Source organism: Lingula anatina, chromosome 9 (assembly GCF_051362555.1).
Source record: "Lingula anatina isolate TDL-2025a chromosome 9, LinAna3.0, whole genome shotgun sequence".
Taxonomy (NCBI): Eukaryota; Metazoa; Brachiopoda; class Lingulata; order Lingulida; family Lingulidae; genus Lingula; species Lingula anatina.
In genome coordinates, this window is record NC_141775.1 from 8080052 (window position 1) to 8098621 (window position 18570).

The following is an 18570-nucleotide window of genomic DNA, read 5'->3' on the forward strand; positions in this document are numbered from 1 at the left end:
AACAATCAAGCCCTATTTTCCCTAATGAAGAAGTGCCATTTTCTGTCAGGTTTCCTATCAGATCAACCAACATTCAAAAAGGCATGACTCCATTACTGAGACAGAGGAAATTGTCCATTGGTATTCTGAACAATCAAGACACTGTTGGCCCACGTCCTTCTTGAAGAAGAAACTTGGTTTTCTGTCTGCTTTCACTTAAATCAGTGAAAATTCAAAAAGACACAACTCAAAGTAAATGCTGACACTTTGGCTGTTTCCCACATTTCACTAGCAAAACAAGAAAGGACTGGAAAGGCTGCAAGAACAATAAACATTTGGTGAAATCAACTCCATTCATCAGGTTTGCTGGTGCTCTATATAACATGTAATACTTGTATGGTGTTTGGTATTAAATTTCAGACATGGATTTACTATCCTAAGCATCAGAGATTACCAGAAACCAACCACAAGATACCGGAAATGCTGGAAATAGCAAAGGCATCCTGACAGCAGTAATAAGTTTTTAGTGCTACCTGTAAGTAAGAGTCAAAACAAGTTTTTTTTTCTGATGTTCATCCACAAAATATCTGCTCTATTGCACTCTATATAAAAGTACTGCTCTGCTCATTTTTGTTTTATAGGAAAACACATTCCCCATTTTAAAAGATCATCTTTTCTTCAAATCATTTTAGACAAACATCTACCAGCAATGAGATCAAGTTATCACTGATCCTATTTTAAAACCACATTTTTCTTGCAAAAAAATGCCATTTTTTTCTCTCTACAATTTCTGTCTCTTCCACTTAGGAGCTATTTCAAAGCAAAGTTCAGTAGTCAGGAACAGCTGCTACCTAGCTATCCTGTTACTTAATATCCACACCACCTAGATATCCAGTTTCTAAATACTTTAGCTATAACATACCCCTAATTAACCTCCAAGGACCAATCTTTTGGATAGATTCTACAGTAAGCAGCAGGTAGGTTGTTAACTCATTAACTTTAAAATGTTCTCCTCCCCCTTTCCCTAAAGTTTTTTTAAGCGAAAAAATTTTGTCTCAAGTCTTTCAGAATAAACATATACTATCTAATATAAAGCCAATTAGTTTTTTTTTCAGAACTTTTACATCATGAGTACAGGGTCCAAATCAATATTTTGAAGATTAAAAAGATCTATCAATTGCACCCCAAGAGATCCCCTGTGTTCTGCTCAAATATACAGACACTTAATTAATGCTTCATAGGGAGCGTAGCTATACTTTCCAAAGGACAGCTAGTCTGAAGGTCCCTATTCAGAGACAATGCTGTTCTGAAGGATCACTTTTCCAAAGGTTTGCAATTCTGAAAGTCCACTATTCCGAAATATATCTCCAGATTAAATTATCAAGTCAGCTGCATTTTGGTAATGTCTAATAAAGGATATGCCTGCGTAAAGTAAATTGTACTCAGGATGTCTATTGAATCCAGCATACACATTTTACCATCCACCTCTTTTTGCTATTGTTTTAACATTTTCTGTGTGTTATACACATTCAGTGCCACACATGCACATATGTGTGCAGCGACACACACACACACACACACACACACACACACACACACACACACACTAAAATGACAAAGTTCACTAAAAAGCTCTCTTAGTTCTAAAAGATCTAGATATACAAAATCAAGAGTCAAATAACATGAGCAGTCATATGTAGTAGGGCAAAAAGAATGAAGAGATAAAAGAAATTGCCAAACTGATTGTGTTAGGTCAGATACAGATCCTGGTGTTCAAATTGTGCTAGTTGTGACAAATTCACACATCAACTAAGGCATTCTAGAATATGGCACTCAACTTTCAGAGAAAAAGACATGCTCTACACAAAAGGATAGTGAAAAATAAACGTTAAATTCAAAAGATTTCCCAAAATTGTACCTTGTATCATCCTTCAAAAACTTTTGGTGGCATTCAAAACTCGTCTAACTTTACATCAGAATAAATTCGGATTGGGCTTTAACTTTTTAAGTGTTGCAAAACAAGCACTGGTTGATAATATTGAAAAAATCATTTTAAAAAAATCATAAATAACAGATTAAAGTTTGACATTACAAATACCCCCATAGGACAAAAGAAAAGGTAAAGATATGGTTACAACAGTGGACCTATTGTAGTGATAAATGTATGTATCGGCTTAAAATTCACCCAAACACTCCACCTAAAATCCTGCGTCTACAGATTAAGGAACAGATTATCCCTGTCCCCAAATAAACCATTGGCAAGCTCAGAGAGAAAACAATTGGTACAAGAGCATGTGCACGAGAGATAATAACCGTTGACGGATAGATTAAATATTAACTGGTTTTCTTCTAAATATAACTCCGTATCAACCGAACAGAAGGTCATGAAATGATAGATTTAGAAGAAACAATGACAGCATTTGATAGGACAAGATTAAGCCATTTGGAATAAGCCTTTTTAAATCTTATCATTCATAACCAATGATATTCATCTAATTCTAGAACCAGAAACAGAACGGATATCTTCACAATAAGACATCATTTTCAATATCCCAAGATATATCACCCATGTATCATTTGACTGTGGATAAATTTAATGAAGACTTTTAATCATTCTGCACCTGAATTATACTAATAAACCATGGCAGTTCCAGCACTTTATAACTAAAGTCATAGAATCACAAAATGGCATTGAGAAAAATACAGAAAAAAATGGTGAATATATGAAAGTGGAAAGAAGAGAAGGCATGCTAGCCTGTTAAACTGATTGTATTCAGTGAGAGTTCCTGCAGAGTTGGAACGATCCATGTAGATCAATAGTTTCAATGGGAATGAGCCCTTAGTCACATAAAACATTATCACATATTTTAACAGGGGCCCAATCAAACAAATGTGAAACAAATCAATGACCATGTCTCCCTGTATGTGCTGTGCGAGAAGATCTCACTGCAATCAAGATCCCTTTTAAATATTCATCTTATTTATACACAATATATGTTATGCATGACTTATCTATAGCTGAACTGACTCAAGACTATTTTAGCTTGGTCTCTCTCTCTCTCTCTCTCTCTCTCTCTCTCTCTCTCTCTCTGTGTGTGTGTGTGTGTGTGTGTGTGTGTGTGTGTGTGTGCACATGAGTGTTATGCACAGGGTGACAAACTATATAGATAGTGGCTTGATTACAATACTCACTGCCTACGAAATTCAGACTAATTAGCTTCCTTCTCATTTTTCATCCTAATGTGGACGCAAATTTCCTTTGCTTAATTAAAATCTCTCGGGTCTTAACACGGAAGGTATTCATCTTGTATAACTCATCAATGATAATGGATTTAAAAAGTCAATAATGACTTCACAAAGGCAAAAAAATTCTATCTGCAAAATGCTATGAGTTTGTAATTGACATGTGACTAATGGATTTCATTGGATTTAGATGAACAAATATTCCTGATGACTTTAATTCATCAACTTCCAATCTTCTTTTTTTTTTCATTTTCGCTGTCTGAATAAGGGAATAGAAGAGATCGAAAAAAAGAACAATTTTCTCTTGTTAAAAGTGAGTCTAAGGTTGTATTCACAATGAAACCATCATAGGTAGTTTGAACTAATTCCATGGGGGACTCTCGCTGAATGCAATCAGATTAACATGTCTTGTTACTAATGTACTCATATAATCACCAGCTTTTCTGTATTCTATACAATGCCAGGAGGAGGCATGTTAAGCTGTTAATCTGACTGCATTCAGCAAGAGTCTCCCCCCCCCCCAATTCTAGATCAGTCTGACTACTATGATAATTTCATTATGAAATACACCCTAAGATGCAGGAATCTATAAAGACCTTGGAAATTGACTCAGCCCAAAAATCGAACAAGACAAACAAACAATTCAATAAATAAGTTAGTTATCATATCATCTCCTGACTGGGAATCAAACCTGTCAGGAACCATGGCAGAGAAGACTTATTGCAATCAGGGAATACTCCGTTAAATTGGATTTTGACTTTATACTTGATCATTTTCCTTTCAGACTAATATCCAAGCCAAATTGTCTGTCTATGCAAAACAAAACTGTTACAGCTTCCTTTTGTGTTGCTATTAGGAAGCTATGCAGTCCAATGCTTTCTGCAAGATACATTTTGTCATACATAATGTTTATATAATTATTCCAGAGCTAGTCATAACTATTTCAGAAATAAATAACATATATTCATTCCTTTAACTGCATGAAAAAAATACTGGAGTTCTAACTTTTCTTACAGGTTTTCCCCCCTCCTCAGTAACCGAAGTCCACATATAAACAAGTGTGGATACCATAACTTAGTACGGTTCAGTGGATCATTATCACTTCTATTAATCACCCCATCATGTAGGACCCCACTTTCATTGCTGTACTTGAAAATGAAAGTTTAATCATTTAAACCATAGACATTTAACCTACTTTAAAATAATAATTATGAAATTTCTTTGTTTTTAAGGGCTCAGTTTGATTTATCTTCAGGCTCTAAGTGGATTTAATATTTTGGTTTACGCTAACATCCAGTCTGAATCTAGCTTTTTTGTGAAACCAGCTGGCTTCTAAAAATGCCACAGAAGTACACATTCAAGTATTGCATGCACACCAGCTACATGTAGCTAGACTGTGAACTGCAGGGCAAATTCCCAGCGCTCATAAACACAACTCGAGTGCATCCACGTTACTTGATATGATCACGGCTATTTACGAATCACAAATCACATACTAAGCACATTGCCCACTCACATGATAAAATTTCCTCTCATTTATTATAATTTCCCTGTACTTTACTACTCAGATTTTTCAACATATGAGTGCTTCTCACAAATAAGGCATGCTATGTATATAGAATGCTCTTTCGCATCTATAATTTAGTTCAGTTAGCACATCTAGCCCAATTTTTCAAATGACCAGGGCTGTGCTAAAAATGGCTGTAATATATTTAATTTCTCTACTTATTTCAGAAAGAACTTGCCTGATTGGAATATATAATATCTCATATAATTGTACCCCAAGATGAGCTGAGAAAAACAAAGAATGGGATTTGTGTGTGTGTGTGTGTGTGTGTGGGGGGGGGGGGCGGGGGGGGGGGGGGGAGGGGGGTCAAGGGGTGCTGCAATCTGAACAAGCAGTTCATGAGAACTAAATTAAAAGCATAATACTCAGAGTGGTGATCGCATTATGTTCACTATATCTAACCATAAGTTATCAGTCAATTCCTCATTCACATTCAAATAAATATCTTTTTAATGATCAAAAGCTGCACTCTATTGGTGGTTAAGTAATGATACTAGTACATAAAACATACTATGGGACAGTGAAGGGATAACACACACACACACACACACACACACGCATGCTGACATTCCCTCTGATTCTTACCCTCCTCCCTCTCTCTCTCTCACTCTTTCTCCCTGTCCTCAAATATTTCTTTTCCGTATACAATATCTCCCATGGGAACCAATCTTTTCTTTTTCCCTTGGGTCAGATTTCTCCTTGCATAACCACACATCTCTGGCCCCAAGGGTAAATAGTGTTAATTGTTTTTCCAATTACAGAACTTGGACTCCCTTGTCCAATGGGCATATTGTACATGTTCTCCAAAGATTCCGACTCTCTTGGGAGAAATTATTGCACTTCAGTTACATGTGTAGAATTTGTTAAGATGTAAGTTATGCATTGCCCATTTACAGTGTTTGATTTCAGAATGTCCACCAGTTACAAGCTTCCAAGTAATCTGTTGACAAGTGCTTAAAATTGGTCATATATTATTTATGGTTCTTTTTAACACATATAAAGCATGGTAAACCCCCCCCCCCCCCCACCAACTGCCACCACTAACCCTAATTCAATGTTCATATCAGTAATTGAAAAACAGTATAGTATATTAATCTGTTAAAAGCAAAATCAACAGTAATACAAAAAAGTTAATCACACACTCTCTTGCAGTAATATACCCACCCACGTTCACTTCTAACATTTGAACTGCCGTAATAAAATCCCGACTATCCTCTTAGCTTCCCAACATGATGCCTGCATTTTGATAACTGTATGCAGAAACTTTGCTTTTATCACCTCAGTCCAGCACTAAGATAATCTTCTAGTCGTAGCTAGTTTCCAAGTAAACTTACAGCCTATATTGCCAACGATGGCATTCACCTGCGATAATATTTACACAAAGCGCCTTAGCCTTAGACGTTAATGTTCTTGAAATTTTCTGAGCTTCTCTCATTGGCTAAAAATGAGTGAGAAACATACAAGATAATACTTTGCAGCCCTCGGATCTCAAAACAAAGTGAAGGGAAAAGGGCTCAAATCTGGGAGTTTTGACTTAGTTAGACCATATAGTCTGAAAGGATAGGACTATGCAAGTAAGTTGGGAAAAACTGGCTAGCATTTTGATTAGTTAAAAGCTATTTGTGTTTGAAAGCTGGATTATGTAATTCTTGTATGGATTAGGCAAACACATTTACATAGTGAAGTTTTGTTTTAAGCAATAATTTGTGTCTATAATATGCTAGTCCATGGTTTAGAGAAATGATGACTTGCCCCCAACATTATCTTTTTCTCTCCCTCATTCTCCCTCTCTCTCTCTCTCTTTCTCTCTCTTATCTTGTTACTGAAATGTCCCGAAACCTGACTTTCTATTCTAACTAATCATCATCGTAATTCTTTCAAAATTGAACGCAATACAGCAAGGCTTTAGACATCAAAAGACGACAGGCTTTGCCAATCACAGAAGTTGGAGATATGTGATTAATTATTCACCAAAAGCCACATCAAAACATAGGTATCATATGCAGCCTGCATAAGTTAATAATTAACTAAAAAATGTGTACCAAACAACCCAAGGTTCATAAATTTAACAGTGGTGACCTAATATGTTTAAAATAATGTTTTTAAAGATCATCTTTCATATATCCAAATATATTAACAGTACTATGGTTTTAATCATTATGAACATATCTATTCATTTTTTTCCTTTTCAATTCTACGTCATCACAAAGTGTAGATCAGTGTACACATCTTAAGTGACATTTTCACTGAAGATAGGTTGACCCTACTTGGTGCACCCTTCTCGTTTGACCATCAGTTCACACCACAGGCAAGAGATATATTCCTGTGGTTCTCTCAGCAAAGAACCAACTGAGAAACATCTTTATTTACCCTTCAATAATTGCTAACCTCGCTCAAGTACCTATCTCAGTATTTTATCAATTTATCATGCCACTCGATCAGGGGGCCTCCTGCTTTCACCACCAACACCAACCAATTATTGAATGGAGCAAAAAAATTTCTTCTTCTTCTTCCATATAGCAACTTTTAATGATTTTACAGAGAAGAGCCGAGCTATCTCCAGTGTAAGCGCGACTTCACAGTTCTCGCCCATCGTAATCCGACACCCGAGTCGGGCAAATTATTGATCACATCTAGGACCTTGTAATGAGCTCTAACCAAGTGTCAATATGGAGCTTGTTGATCTTCTTCTCTCTGCATCCTGAACACAGACGTTCCCTAGGAATCAACAGTGTTAAAACACACACCTTCATTTCCTATTTAATTTGTGACGCCTTCTCAGAGTACCATGTCTGTTAATTAAATTGTAAGGATTGGTGTTATATATATGTACAGGCCCACAGGGAAAGATGGAGCTGGTTGCGGGGGGGGAGGGAGAATCATTCTTATCACCTAAAAAGCTTCACGCTGACTCAAAATTTGATATATAGCTTTTATTCATTTTTCAAGTAAGGTGAACTAAAGGAATAAAAAGGTCCACATTTTTCAGAAAAATACTCCCCCCCCCCCTTCCCCACATACCTTTGAAATTGCTGACTATACACATTTGCTTCATGTGTAATTTTTACAAGAGACTATAACCAAAACTGTTAAAACTATTTAAAGACCTCTCTCTATAACAAATCTGCTTCAAAATATTCTGTTCATGACAAAGGATACGTTGCTTGCATTATATCAATTAAGCCTGCTTAGATCAAGCAAGCGAGCAATCAACTGTCAAGTATATAATATAATTTTTAACTAAATATTTAATGCTAAATTTATAGCAACTTGTCACTCAATACAATCAAAGGAAAAAACATTTCTAAGCACTTTGTTGTCTTAAGATGCAATTTTAACTAAACCAAGCTAAGGTTTTGTCTGAACAGCTGCATTAATTATTTCAGTGACTTAAGTGCTACCAGTAAATCAACAGAGTTTTGTTACATGTGCTCCTCACAATGAGCCAGTCTGAATGCAGCTCAAATGGCAACTTTTGTTAATCAATACCAACAACATGTTCTTCAAATTGTTAAATATCCCATAATATCTGAATATAAAATGAGCAGTTACAAGACTAAGACAGCTATGAATCGAAAATAACTCATCCTTTTGTTATTTTTTCATATATCCTAGTTCTATCATTTTTATATTGTTCGCATATGGATAGCAAATGGAAAATAATGGCGATACTCAATGTGTTTTGATTGAAAATGGTGATTTACATAAGGAAATGTCAACTCTAAAAGAGAAATTATTTAGCTGTCAGACTCGATTATCTATTGCCATCTTCCCCCTAAATGATTTCCCTCTCCCGTCTCACGTTCATCCTCTCCCTTTTTCTCTCTATCTCTTCAAAGCAATGTAACATGTGCATGGCTAAGTGTGCCATTACCAACCATTAAAAAAAATCAATGCACACGATTGCAATCAATACCCCCTGTCAACATATTCTTGGCAGGCAAAACTCACATTGGCGCCCAGAAAACTGCTTCCTCAAACGATTCCAACAGGCTAATGGAATATTCACAAATTAACGTTCGCAAAATTTCAGAGCACATCTGTCCTGAGGCTTTATGTAAAAAACAAATTCGAAGGAAAGGATGGTACAGACTAAAAATTTGATTGTTATCCAGTTAATTGCAGGTTATTTTAGAAGTAGATTAATTACATTTAGTGGTCCAAATTTGACTGCAATCAGTGAAGAACCTGAGTGCCTTCTCAGACATGACAAGAATCAATAGCACAGTCTTAAACCATAAACCATGCTCTAAAGCTCTTGTCATTTTGAAATGTGAAAATGTACAAACCATGTTTTGTTTTTCTCTCCATGATTCAAATCACACGAGTTAACTACATTTACCTAGAACCCCGAACTCCATCAAAAATTAATGGAATCAACTTTTTTTCTCTTCAAATCAACTGATAAGTTTTACATATAACTATTATATAGCAATTATACATGCATCTTCTAAATATGAAACCCAACAAACCATACGTACAGGGAACAGTCAGATTTTACGTAACATCTCTCTCCACAATTGTTATATGCTTCACATACTTCCTATGTGAATTCAGGATAACCGCATTCTTCCAAAGTGCACTCCACCAATTCTTATTCTTCTACAGTCAATTCACTGATCAAATAACACTTTTTGACAATAAAATGCTTGTTAGCATAAGGTAAAATAAAAACACCAGGTAAGAGCACCAAAACTGCTGATATCTCCCAAAAGCATTCTGAGAGTTCTGCGTGCTCTACATGTGATCTCTAAGACTAATAAACAAAAATTACCAATCTTAAGTAGCCTTATTAGTGGTTGACAAGAGCGTCAGAAGTGCATGACAAGAAAGTAATGAAACAGAAAACGTGACATTAAGAACTAAAAATTGGTCTTGAACCATGTGTCATAATTTGCTTTACATGGAAAATAAGGCTTCTTCCTTTATTCCGTGAATTATCATTCCTGCTTGATTGTCCCATTACACAGCCATCTACAATCATTTCATTCAAAATTGGAATTGCGATGAAAATAATATCTGAAATTTCCTCTAGTAAGTTTCCTGCCTTTGAAGTAAGAATGATTCCTCCATCCTTATATTTCATGTAAAAATTGAACAAAGGGAAATAAAGAGAAAGTTTCATTCATAAATTGTATTCACAAATGATGAAGTTTATTATTTCTCATTCAAAAGTTTTACTGCAAGATGAACATGGTCTCAGAAACCAAACAGATAAATAAAACAATGGCAGTTTGCCAGGGTGTTTCGTAACTGTCACAATTATTACGTGTACGTGGACAAAACCCGAGTAACGATAACCTCTTCCTTAACAGTATTTGGGAAACAATTTACACCTACATATAGTTAGTATAGTACAGTAGAGCGTTCTGTTAATCATTTTAAGTTTTTATCAAAAAGAGAGCTGTAGAGATTTGCTGGTATTAACAGAAGTCCTCAATATTTCCACACACATCAAAGTTAAACTCAGTGTATTTAGACTGATTATGATGAAAAACCTTTCATTCCACCCTTCCTGCAAATTATTCAAGCATCATTTTGGCCATGCATACATCGGTTTTTAAAAAACTCACCTTTTTCTTGGAGTAAGACTAGAATAGACCACTGAAGGCTCAGATTGCCTTCTTTTCCCATCCATACTGTTTGACAGTTGCATGAAGATCTGGTGCAGCAATTATCTCTCAGATGGAACGATTGCAATAGTGGTACTGAATTAATAATATCATTTGTCGATCCTCCTCAGCCACGGATCAACTGTTTCTTCCTGTACTTAATGCTCTCTTCGTTCTAAACAACTGTTGTACCTAAAGCAAACTATTTTGCTATCCGACAGACAGCCGTTTCCAGAATCTCTGGAGATATGTGCACAGAAGCAAAAAAGAACTATGATGGATATGATATGTTTTCTCTCAATTCTTTCAAGCCAGTTGTTGCACCATGCCTTTTGGCAGAGTTTCACAAATAACTGCCTGCCTGGACTGAGGAAAATGGCTGGATATTTGATTTTGTCTTATCTACACTGTTTCTCAATATCCGCAGCATTGCATATCCCTTTCTCCATTAAACCTGAAGTATACATTTCTGTGCAGTTTTTCTCTAAGATAAGGTACTTGATAAGCAATGGGTGAATGTTTAAGTCAATACACAGACAGCTGAAAAAATCATCAATATGCAACCACACAACTGCTGACAAAAAAGTACAACAATCAAATTATGGATCTAAATTGTAAAAAATGTTAAAAATTAGTGCAGAAGATGAAAATTCTTCATCTGTTTCCAAAATATACCTTCTTCTTCATCCTATCCCTAGAACACTGTAACAAGAACCATCCGCAAACTCTTTAAATCTTCTTATCTTTTATCTGTATAAACTCATTATAGTTCCTTAGACGAACATCAATGCCAGCTTTAAAATTCCATTTAAATACTAGTTCTAAAAATATCTCTCTTCTCTTAACATTTTCTGCTGAAGGCAGAGCTTCTGTCCATGTTTTTGTCTATATCCGTCTTAATGAAGTTCAGGAAGAGAAAATGAAGCTCAATATCTCTGCTGCTCTGTTACAACCACACCAATGGCCAAATTGCTAACTGATAAAGTCTTAATATGTCTAGAATGGCATACTTTAACTATCTGATTTACAGATTAGTCAAATCTAATGTCAATCTCCGCTGAGGCTGCTTAGCGTGTGCACATATATCAACACTTTGTATGTCTATTCTTGGTCAAATATGTCCAGTGCAAATGTTTATGTCACATTTTTTCTCCAGTTATTAATGCTGACAAACAGTTTGTTGACAAATATAGCAGAGATTGTTTCTTATCATTGTCAACCAAGAATAAAACTCAAACATGAAATATGTGAGCTCAAGGTCTTTGTTCCTTCTATGTATCTGCAAGTTGGACATCCAGTATGTTTGTCAGATCTTTGCTTAGACCCTGTGACCTTCTTATGTTTGTTTTATCCTCTTCTAAGGTTATTAATCATAAATATCCCAACTATGTCATAGAGCTTATATAACATTGCCCTAAGCAATATCATTAATGCCTTAATTTATATCTTTCAGTTCTTTTTTCTTTTTCCTTAATCCAAAATCTCCTTTTTTCTCTTCTCTCTGCACAAACTGCTTAACAAACTTTAGTCATGAAGGTTTTCAGGATCTCCTGTTACCCAGTATACCTGTGGTTTTTCTCACAAAATCCAATTCAACAAAACGCCTTCACTGACATCTCAGTTGCCCCTTGATGTAACACTTTAAGTCAGTTGTAGGCTTAATGTATTCATATAGGCTTCAATTGTGCTTTTTGTTGACAAAACTGTCACCTGTCAATAACTTTCCGTGCGAAATCACCAGAATCTTTGTTTTTCATTGATCAGTCCTCCTGCCATATCTTTTTTAGCAAACTGAAACAAAGCTAAGCTAAAGCAATGTACAATATTCTTCATCCACCTTGAAAACCTTAATTTTTTCCTATTGTACAGCACATGTGTACTACAAAATAAAATCATTCAGCCTTTAAAGCCCTTTATCGAAGAATTTCTTATTTTCTAGGCACAATTAGTCCCACCTACTGTGCTTGCTTAAAGAAAGAATCTAGTATAAAAGGCAGTCTTCCAGACATTAAGACACCAAGCTTGACTCTGACTGATGAGAAAAATTTACAAAACCATCAATGACAAATAGTTAATCAAGGGATACATCATCACTTGTTCACTCAAACATAAATCTTTCGTAATTTTCTCTCGTTGCTAGGGGTGTTTTTCTGCTTAAATATTTCTTACTTCATCATTGTTTTACAAACAAACTTGTAGAATATATGGTCACTGTTGCTGACCAAGCTCCATGTCTGCCAGGGTGTAAAAGGTGTAAAAGGTGTAAATCCCAGGTGTAAATTCTGTCCTTCACCCCTTAAAAAAGTTCAAACTTTAACTTAGAGATGCTTAATCATCTTTAAACTTGGTCATATCAGAGTGAAACAGTAATCCAGATTTTAAAATAAACCCTCCATTCTATCACAATTTCTCTTGTTTGGCCAGGCCTTGTTGCTATCACTTATCAAACAGTCAACCACATTTGCCTCAGATCTGACATTTGCTAACTGATTCGATTCTTTCAATTCCTATGAAATACCACTGCCCAATCAATGGCTACTTAGCTTATCGCTAACACAGAGGTCAGAAAAAAACTCTGCAGTAAGCAAGAACTCCCTAGGATGCTTTCTATTACCATTACTGGAACATCCTACCATTTTTATTGGTTTTATCGCAAAGCCACTTTTCGATTTTGCTGGCTGATTAAAGGAAACGGGATGTAGTTTAGCAGAAAAATCAAATTTTTCCTTATTCATAATCCACATGTAGGCCCTGTGGGATGGATCCATATGCCAGACTAAAGGAAGTGAAAAAGAATACAAATCCAATCTACTATATAAATATATCAGATCACAGGGTGGTAGACTGGTCATTTTTCTGATGAAATCAGAGACCAGTAGTACATGGAGTAGTGCAATCTAAAAGATGTTAAAATGGCATGTTTAGACAAGGGCCACTGCGGAGCGAATATAGATCTCAAACTCTCTATTCAAATACCAGTAGAGTCATCAAGGTAATGCATATCAAATGTAACTGCACATTTAATGCTCGAATAAATTATTATTATTATTATATCCTACTGATTGAGGAAATGGGTAGTGGTCAAAAGCTCTCAGAAAAAAAACTATCACAATTTTAGTTGTGCGAATCAGTTTTAATATGCTGAATTATTCAACTGGATATTTATGAGGTCCACATATTAATATTTCTGAGGTCAATCATGTCTCTCTGTAATCCTGTACATTGTAATAAGACCTCCCACTGCACTTCAGACATTGTAATACCAGAGTAGTCAAAATCCTGTACACTGTAATAAGACCTCCCACTGCACTTCAGACATTGTAATACCAGAGTAGTCAAAATGGCTCTCTGTTGAGGCAAGTTGGGCCCATTTCCGGTCCAAGGTAATCCTTGTCTCAACATATAGACTAAGTCTAAAGCATTAAGGAAATGAGTGCACTTTGCAATATTTTTATCATCTTGAGTGATCATATCAATTAAAATGACTATTCTGGTTTTTTTTTTATTCTCTTGGGCTCTGGTAAAGGATATCGAATTTCAGGATATTATACATTATCTTAACCATCAAGGAATCAATCTCGCTCTTGTCTAGGTAAAGCTTATGAAGCCATGTTTATGGGCCTTGTAATGAATAACTGATAACACCTCTCACCAATGACATTATGAATGGAGGATACTGGTTGCATTTTTCGTATACATAACCTTCACTGAGCTGTGAAATGTACAATGCTTAATGCAATTTAAAAAGGGACTTTTATTACTTTCAGTACACTCGGTACCCTTGTTTTTTTTTTTTTTTTTTTTTTTTTTTTTTTTTTTTTTTTTTTTTTACCTTATTTACTTATTTTATTATTTATTTTTTATACAATTTCTTTCCTGCAAAAAAAGCAATGATTATAATTGCTAAAGATTCTAACATTCATTAACTTATTTTAGCTATATGCTGGTGATTAGGTTCTGTAATTTTATTATCAATCTCACAATCAGCTTTCTACTCTTCCTCCCAATTTTCTTATAAAGAAGACAGGATATGATTAATGCTCTGCAAAAAGCAGCCTAAAAGCAAAATGCCAAGAGAGAGATAAAACGCTGTGATAAATTTCATTTTCCACATTTAGAATATCTCCTAGACTGCAAACAGGGAAATTCTAGTACTTGATCAAGGAAAGTTGAGACTCAGGCCTACCCAACTACCAGACTCGGCACCGAATGATCCTGAATTCACCGGTAGATCAGACCACACTACACTACTGTGTAATGCGATCTGACACACACCTTGAAAACGGGAAGTGTGGTCTGATCTACCGGTGAATTCCGGATCATTCGGTGCCGAGTCTGGTAGTTGGGTAGGCCTGAGACTAATTTTTCATTTTCTGTATGAGAGAGAGAGAGAGAGAGAGAGATTTCAAATCTAAGTAAAGCTGTTTGTCAGTGGAAAATAAAACCCCGATTTGCTTAAAAGCAAATTCTAAGAATTGGGCTCACATGTAACAGCTCCCTTGAGTCCGCTATCAACAGCTGACAAACTACAGCTTTGGTACTTTCACATATCCCCTTATGACAGGCAGTGGTAATAAACAAGCATTTTAGCTTTATCTTCATATGAGATTTTATACACCGAATAACAACCTGACAATCTCTCTACAGAAAAAAAAAGACTAAACCAAGTATTCTGAAAGAAGAAAATTATGGGGATTTTAAAATGGGGTGGGGGCAGCTGGGCAAAAGGGTGGTTTGTGGGAGAACGTCTTATTTCTCCCTTTTTGAGCACAAAACAATGGATGTAAAAAAACAAACAAACAAACAACAAATAAATAAAACACTGGGGGACATTTTTAATGACAGCTCTGCAGTCTCATAAATGGTAGACTTATCCTATGGTTATAAGGTTCACAAACCATTAACAGTAAGCGCTGAACTTGTATCCCAGCAATGCAAAAATTATCTAAAAAAACTGCATCAGAACATCCCGTGTTTCCTCCTTCTTCTGCTCAATATAAATATCCCAAATCAATATTTGATTAGAGCAATCAAACTGCCAGTCTCACAGTGCAGAACAATGGTGATGAGATCAATAATTATTACAGACATCCCCACAACACAGACATCAGACAACTGATCAGATCTCACCCCTTACGGAGCTCTTTGATAGCAGACATCAGACAACTCATCAGATCTCACCCCTTACTGAGCTATTTGATAGCGTGTGGGCATCAAATGAATGTTTTTCAGACAATTGATTGCCTGCTTATCAAACTGATGCAGTTGCTGGAAATTGGCACAAAAAAGGATCTACTACTCCTTACAGAGCTCTGTGATAATATGATGGAATTGACTTCTGCCAAATCTTGACTAAAATGTTTTTTCAAAAGTGAGGATATATATATATATATATATATATATATATATATATATACACACACACACACATGTATATATATATATTTATATGAAAAGATTTGTTGTACTCTTGGCTATAACAAATTCACCAATTTCTTTCACGAAACACACAAATTCTGTAAACCAAATAGATTCCTAGTAACATTTTTATAATTCAAAGATATCTGCCTCTGACCTCCAAATAAACACACATACTGAATGCCACTGTCTTTAAACTGAAGTGCCTATTTATACTTGTTATCAATTTCTATCTGCAAGATGAAAGATCCTTTACCATCAATCATTTCAATCAAGTTTTGTATAGAACCAATTTTTTTGGCTGCATCTTTTGGTTTATTTGTTCATTTGTCTATTTATTACTTCACATATTTATTATTTGACTCACACATTACAGCTTGCTTTAAATGTGCATAAAAAGTCAATAGTCAGAAAAAGTGCTGGTTTTGCTACTCTCATATGCAGAAGACCTTGTAAAGCATTGAAAAAAATGACAGAATTGGTACAGTGGCACATCACAATAAAAACATAATAGATACTTTTTCGTAAAGGTTAAGAGAGAAAAAAATTTAAAAAATACATCTAGAGAGTTCATTCTTTATAAAAGTAGCAATGAGAACATCAAATAATCCACCATTTGATTATACCAACAATTTTTACAACATAAAACGACAACAGTACAATAACCCATCAATAAAATCCAATAAAAAACCCATTACGCATAATTCAATTACTGCTTTCCCGATGAAATAGAAATAAAAACACCCACCACTCCATTTAGTCCACTAACATCAATAAAGACAAACCACACAGGAAGGCTATACACATTCAGGAAATGGAGAGCTAACTAGTAATGAAAGAAAAAGCCTTTCAAATAATTCTTTCACATCCAAATAAAAGACAGATATGATAATAAAAAAAATTCACTATGAATAAAACTGAGGAAGTTTTGTTTAAGTTGCATAAATTTCTTAGTTAAACCATAAATGATACAAGAGAAGTCTTTCACAATCCTCCTGAAATTGTGTTAGTTGTTCATGGCACACTGCCTCACACAATCATCACATCCAACCACAATGAGTTTTCTAACTTCACGAATATATAGCTTATTTCATACAATACACAAAACAAATTAAGAAAACAAATCAAATTTTTTATCTAATATTGCTGGTTCAGGCATTTAAGTTCCCTTTTTCAATAGCAAAAAAAAAAGTTGACTGCAGATTGGTTTCCTGTACATAGTGATATTGTGCAGAGAATATTCTCAGTTTAGCTACCATGGTACTGAATAAAATCTGTCAAAAACATATAATAATACAAGTAAAATAGAGATTAAACATTACAGCACTCAAATAAAGTTAAAAGTAAATCAAACTATTATCAAAAACAGAGCTGCACCTTGTAAAAAAGTAACAGAATTTAGTTGTTTCAAATCATGACAGAGTTAGAGGCCTGTAAATATTAGATTTCAGATTTTGTTTAATTAACAGTGATAAGTCCTTTCAAAGTTAAAAGAAATTTAAATGAAATGAAAATAAAATGCTCCAATCGATAGGTTTCTCTGTTGGCCCATAGTAAAAAAGTTTGAAGGGGAAGGGGTGGGTCTGTTATCTTAAAAATATGGACCTTTTCACCCCCTTATTTGACACTACTTTAGATAAGGCATAAAATCTAGAGCCATTTTTGATTCATAATGAACCTTTTCTGGCCAAAAAAAGTAGTTCTTTCTAATCCGCATACTCACGCTGCCGCCCCCCAACCCCTTTGCTCCTCCTTACCAACCTGCCCTGCTCATATCATTTAGCCTCACAGAAAGCATGAGGTGAGCTAAGGTGATAACGCCGTCCCAATTCCCTAGATTTCCATACAAAAACCCATATTATGCATAGATATGCAGTTTCTTATCAAAAATGCATTCGATGCATACTCACAGGCATCCAAAACAACAATGAAAACTGATAACTTTTCACTCGATATTGAATGCTCTAAATGCATAGAGTTGGGCACTTTGGTGATTTCCTCTGTATAAACTCAACATGGTCAGAAAAAAAATTGCTGACCTATAAAAAACCCAGATAAGGGCATGCTGGTCTTAATTAACTGATCAGATTTCCTGGAATTTTTTTCCCTTGATTTGTGTATTGATTTGTCCTGCAAAGAGGCAGTGGTCAGGACTTGGAGAGAGAGAGAGAGAGAGAGAGAGAGAGAGAGAGAGAGAGAGAGAGAGAGAGAGAGAGAGAGAGAGAGAGAAAGCATGGAGAAAGAGACAGTATTCAAGGGGGAGTCACAGAGGGAAAAGAGATAATGAATAAGTGAGCATTCATGGATCATAATTTCGTAAATAAGCTAAATAAGACAATTCTCTATCATTTCTTCCAGTGACATGGTGTTTTTATGGGAGGGAGAACAGAAGTAAGGAGAGGGGGGAGGTGAGATACTGAAGCAAATAAGCCTGTCCAACAGATCAAAAAAAATTTTCTTTGTCAACAAAATGCCTGCCTTAAAATAATAATTATAAAAAATTAAAAGGCAAATAATTGAACTTTCTCTCTAACACATAACAGGCCATTCACTCATTCATTCATTCATTCAGCATTAGTCATAACTTCTAATTCCCATTTATATCTACAGTTTCAAAACACTGCCACTTTATTCCAATTCCCAGGAAAGTGCCAGGAAATGAGAAATTAAAGTTAGTGGCATTCAAAACCCTCCCAAGTGAGCATTCACCATTTCATCGAAATCAGATGTATTATAATGGTTATTACACAA

At 35.3% G+C, this 18570-nt stretch overlaps 1 protein-coding gene across 12 annotated transcripts in view; it reads right to left on the reverse strand.

The window, feature by feature from the left end:
• Positions 1-18570, reverse strand: part of LOC106151030 (rap1 GTPase-activating protein 1) — a 135313-nt gene that overhangs the window by 26845 nt on the left and 89898 nt on the right. The window contains exon 1 of one of the 12 annotated variants that reach the window (XM_086996204.1): positions 10363-10442. The exons of the other annotated variants lie outside the window; for them this stretch is intronic. Within the exon in view, the coding sequence (XP_086852330.1) occupies positions 10363-10427 (65 nt within the window). The 5' untranslated portion in view covers positions 10428-10442. Of the gene's footprint in view, positions 1-10362; positions 10443-18570 lie in introns of those variants that run through there. 12 annotated transcript variants of the gene reach the window in all.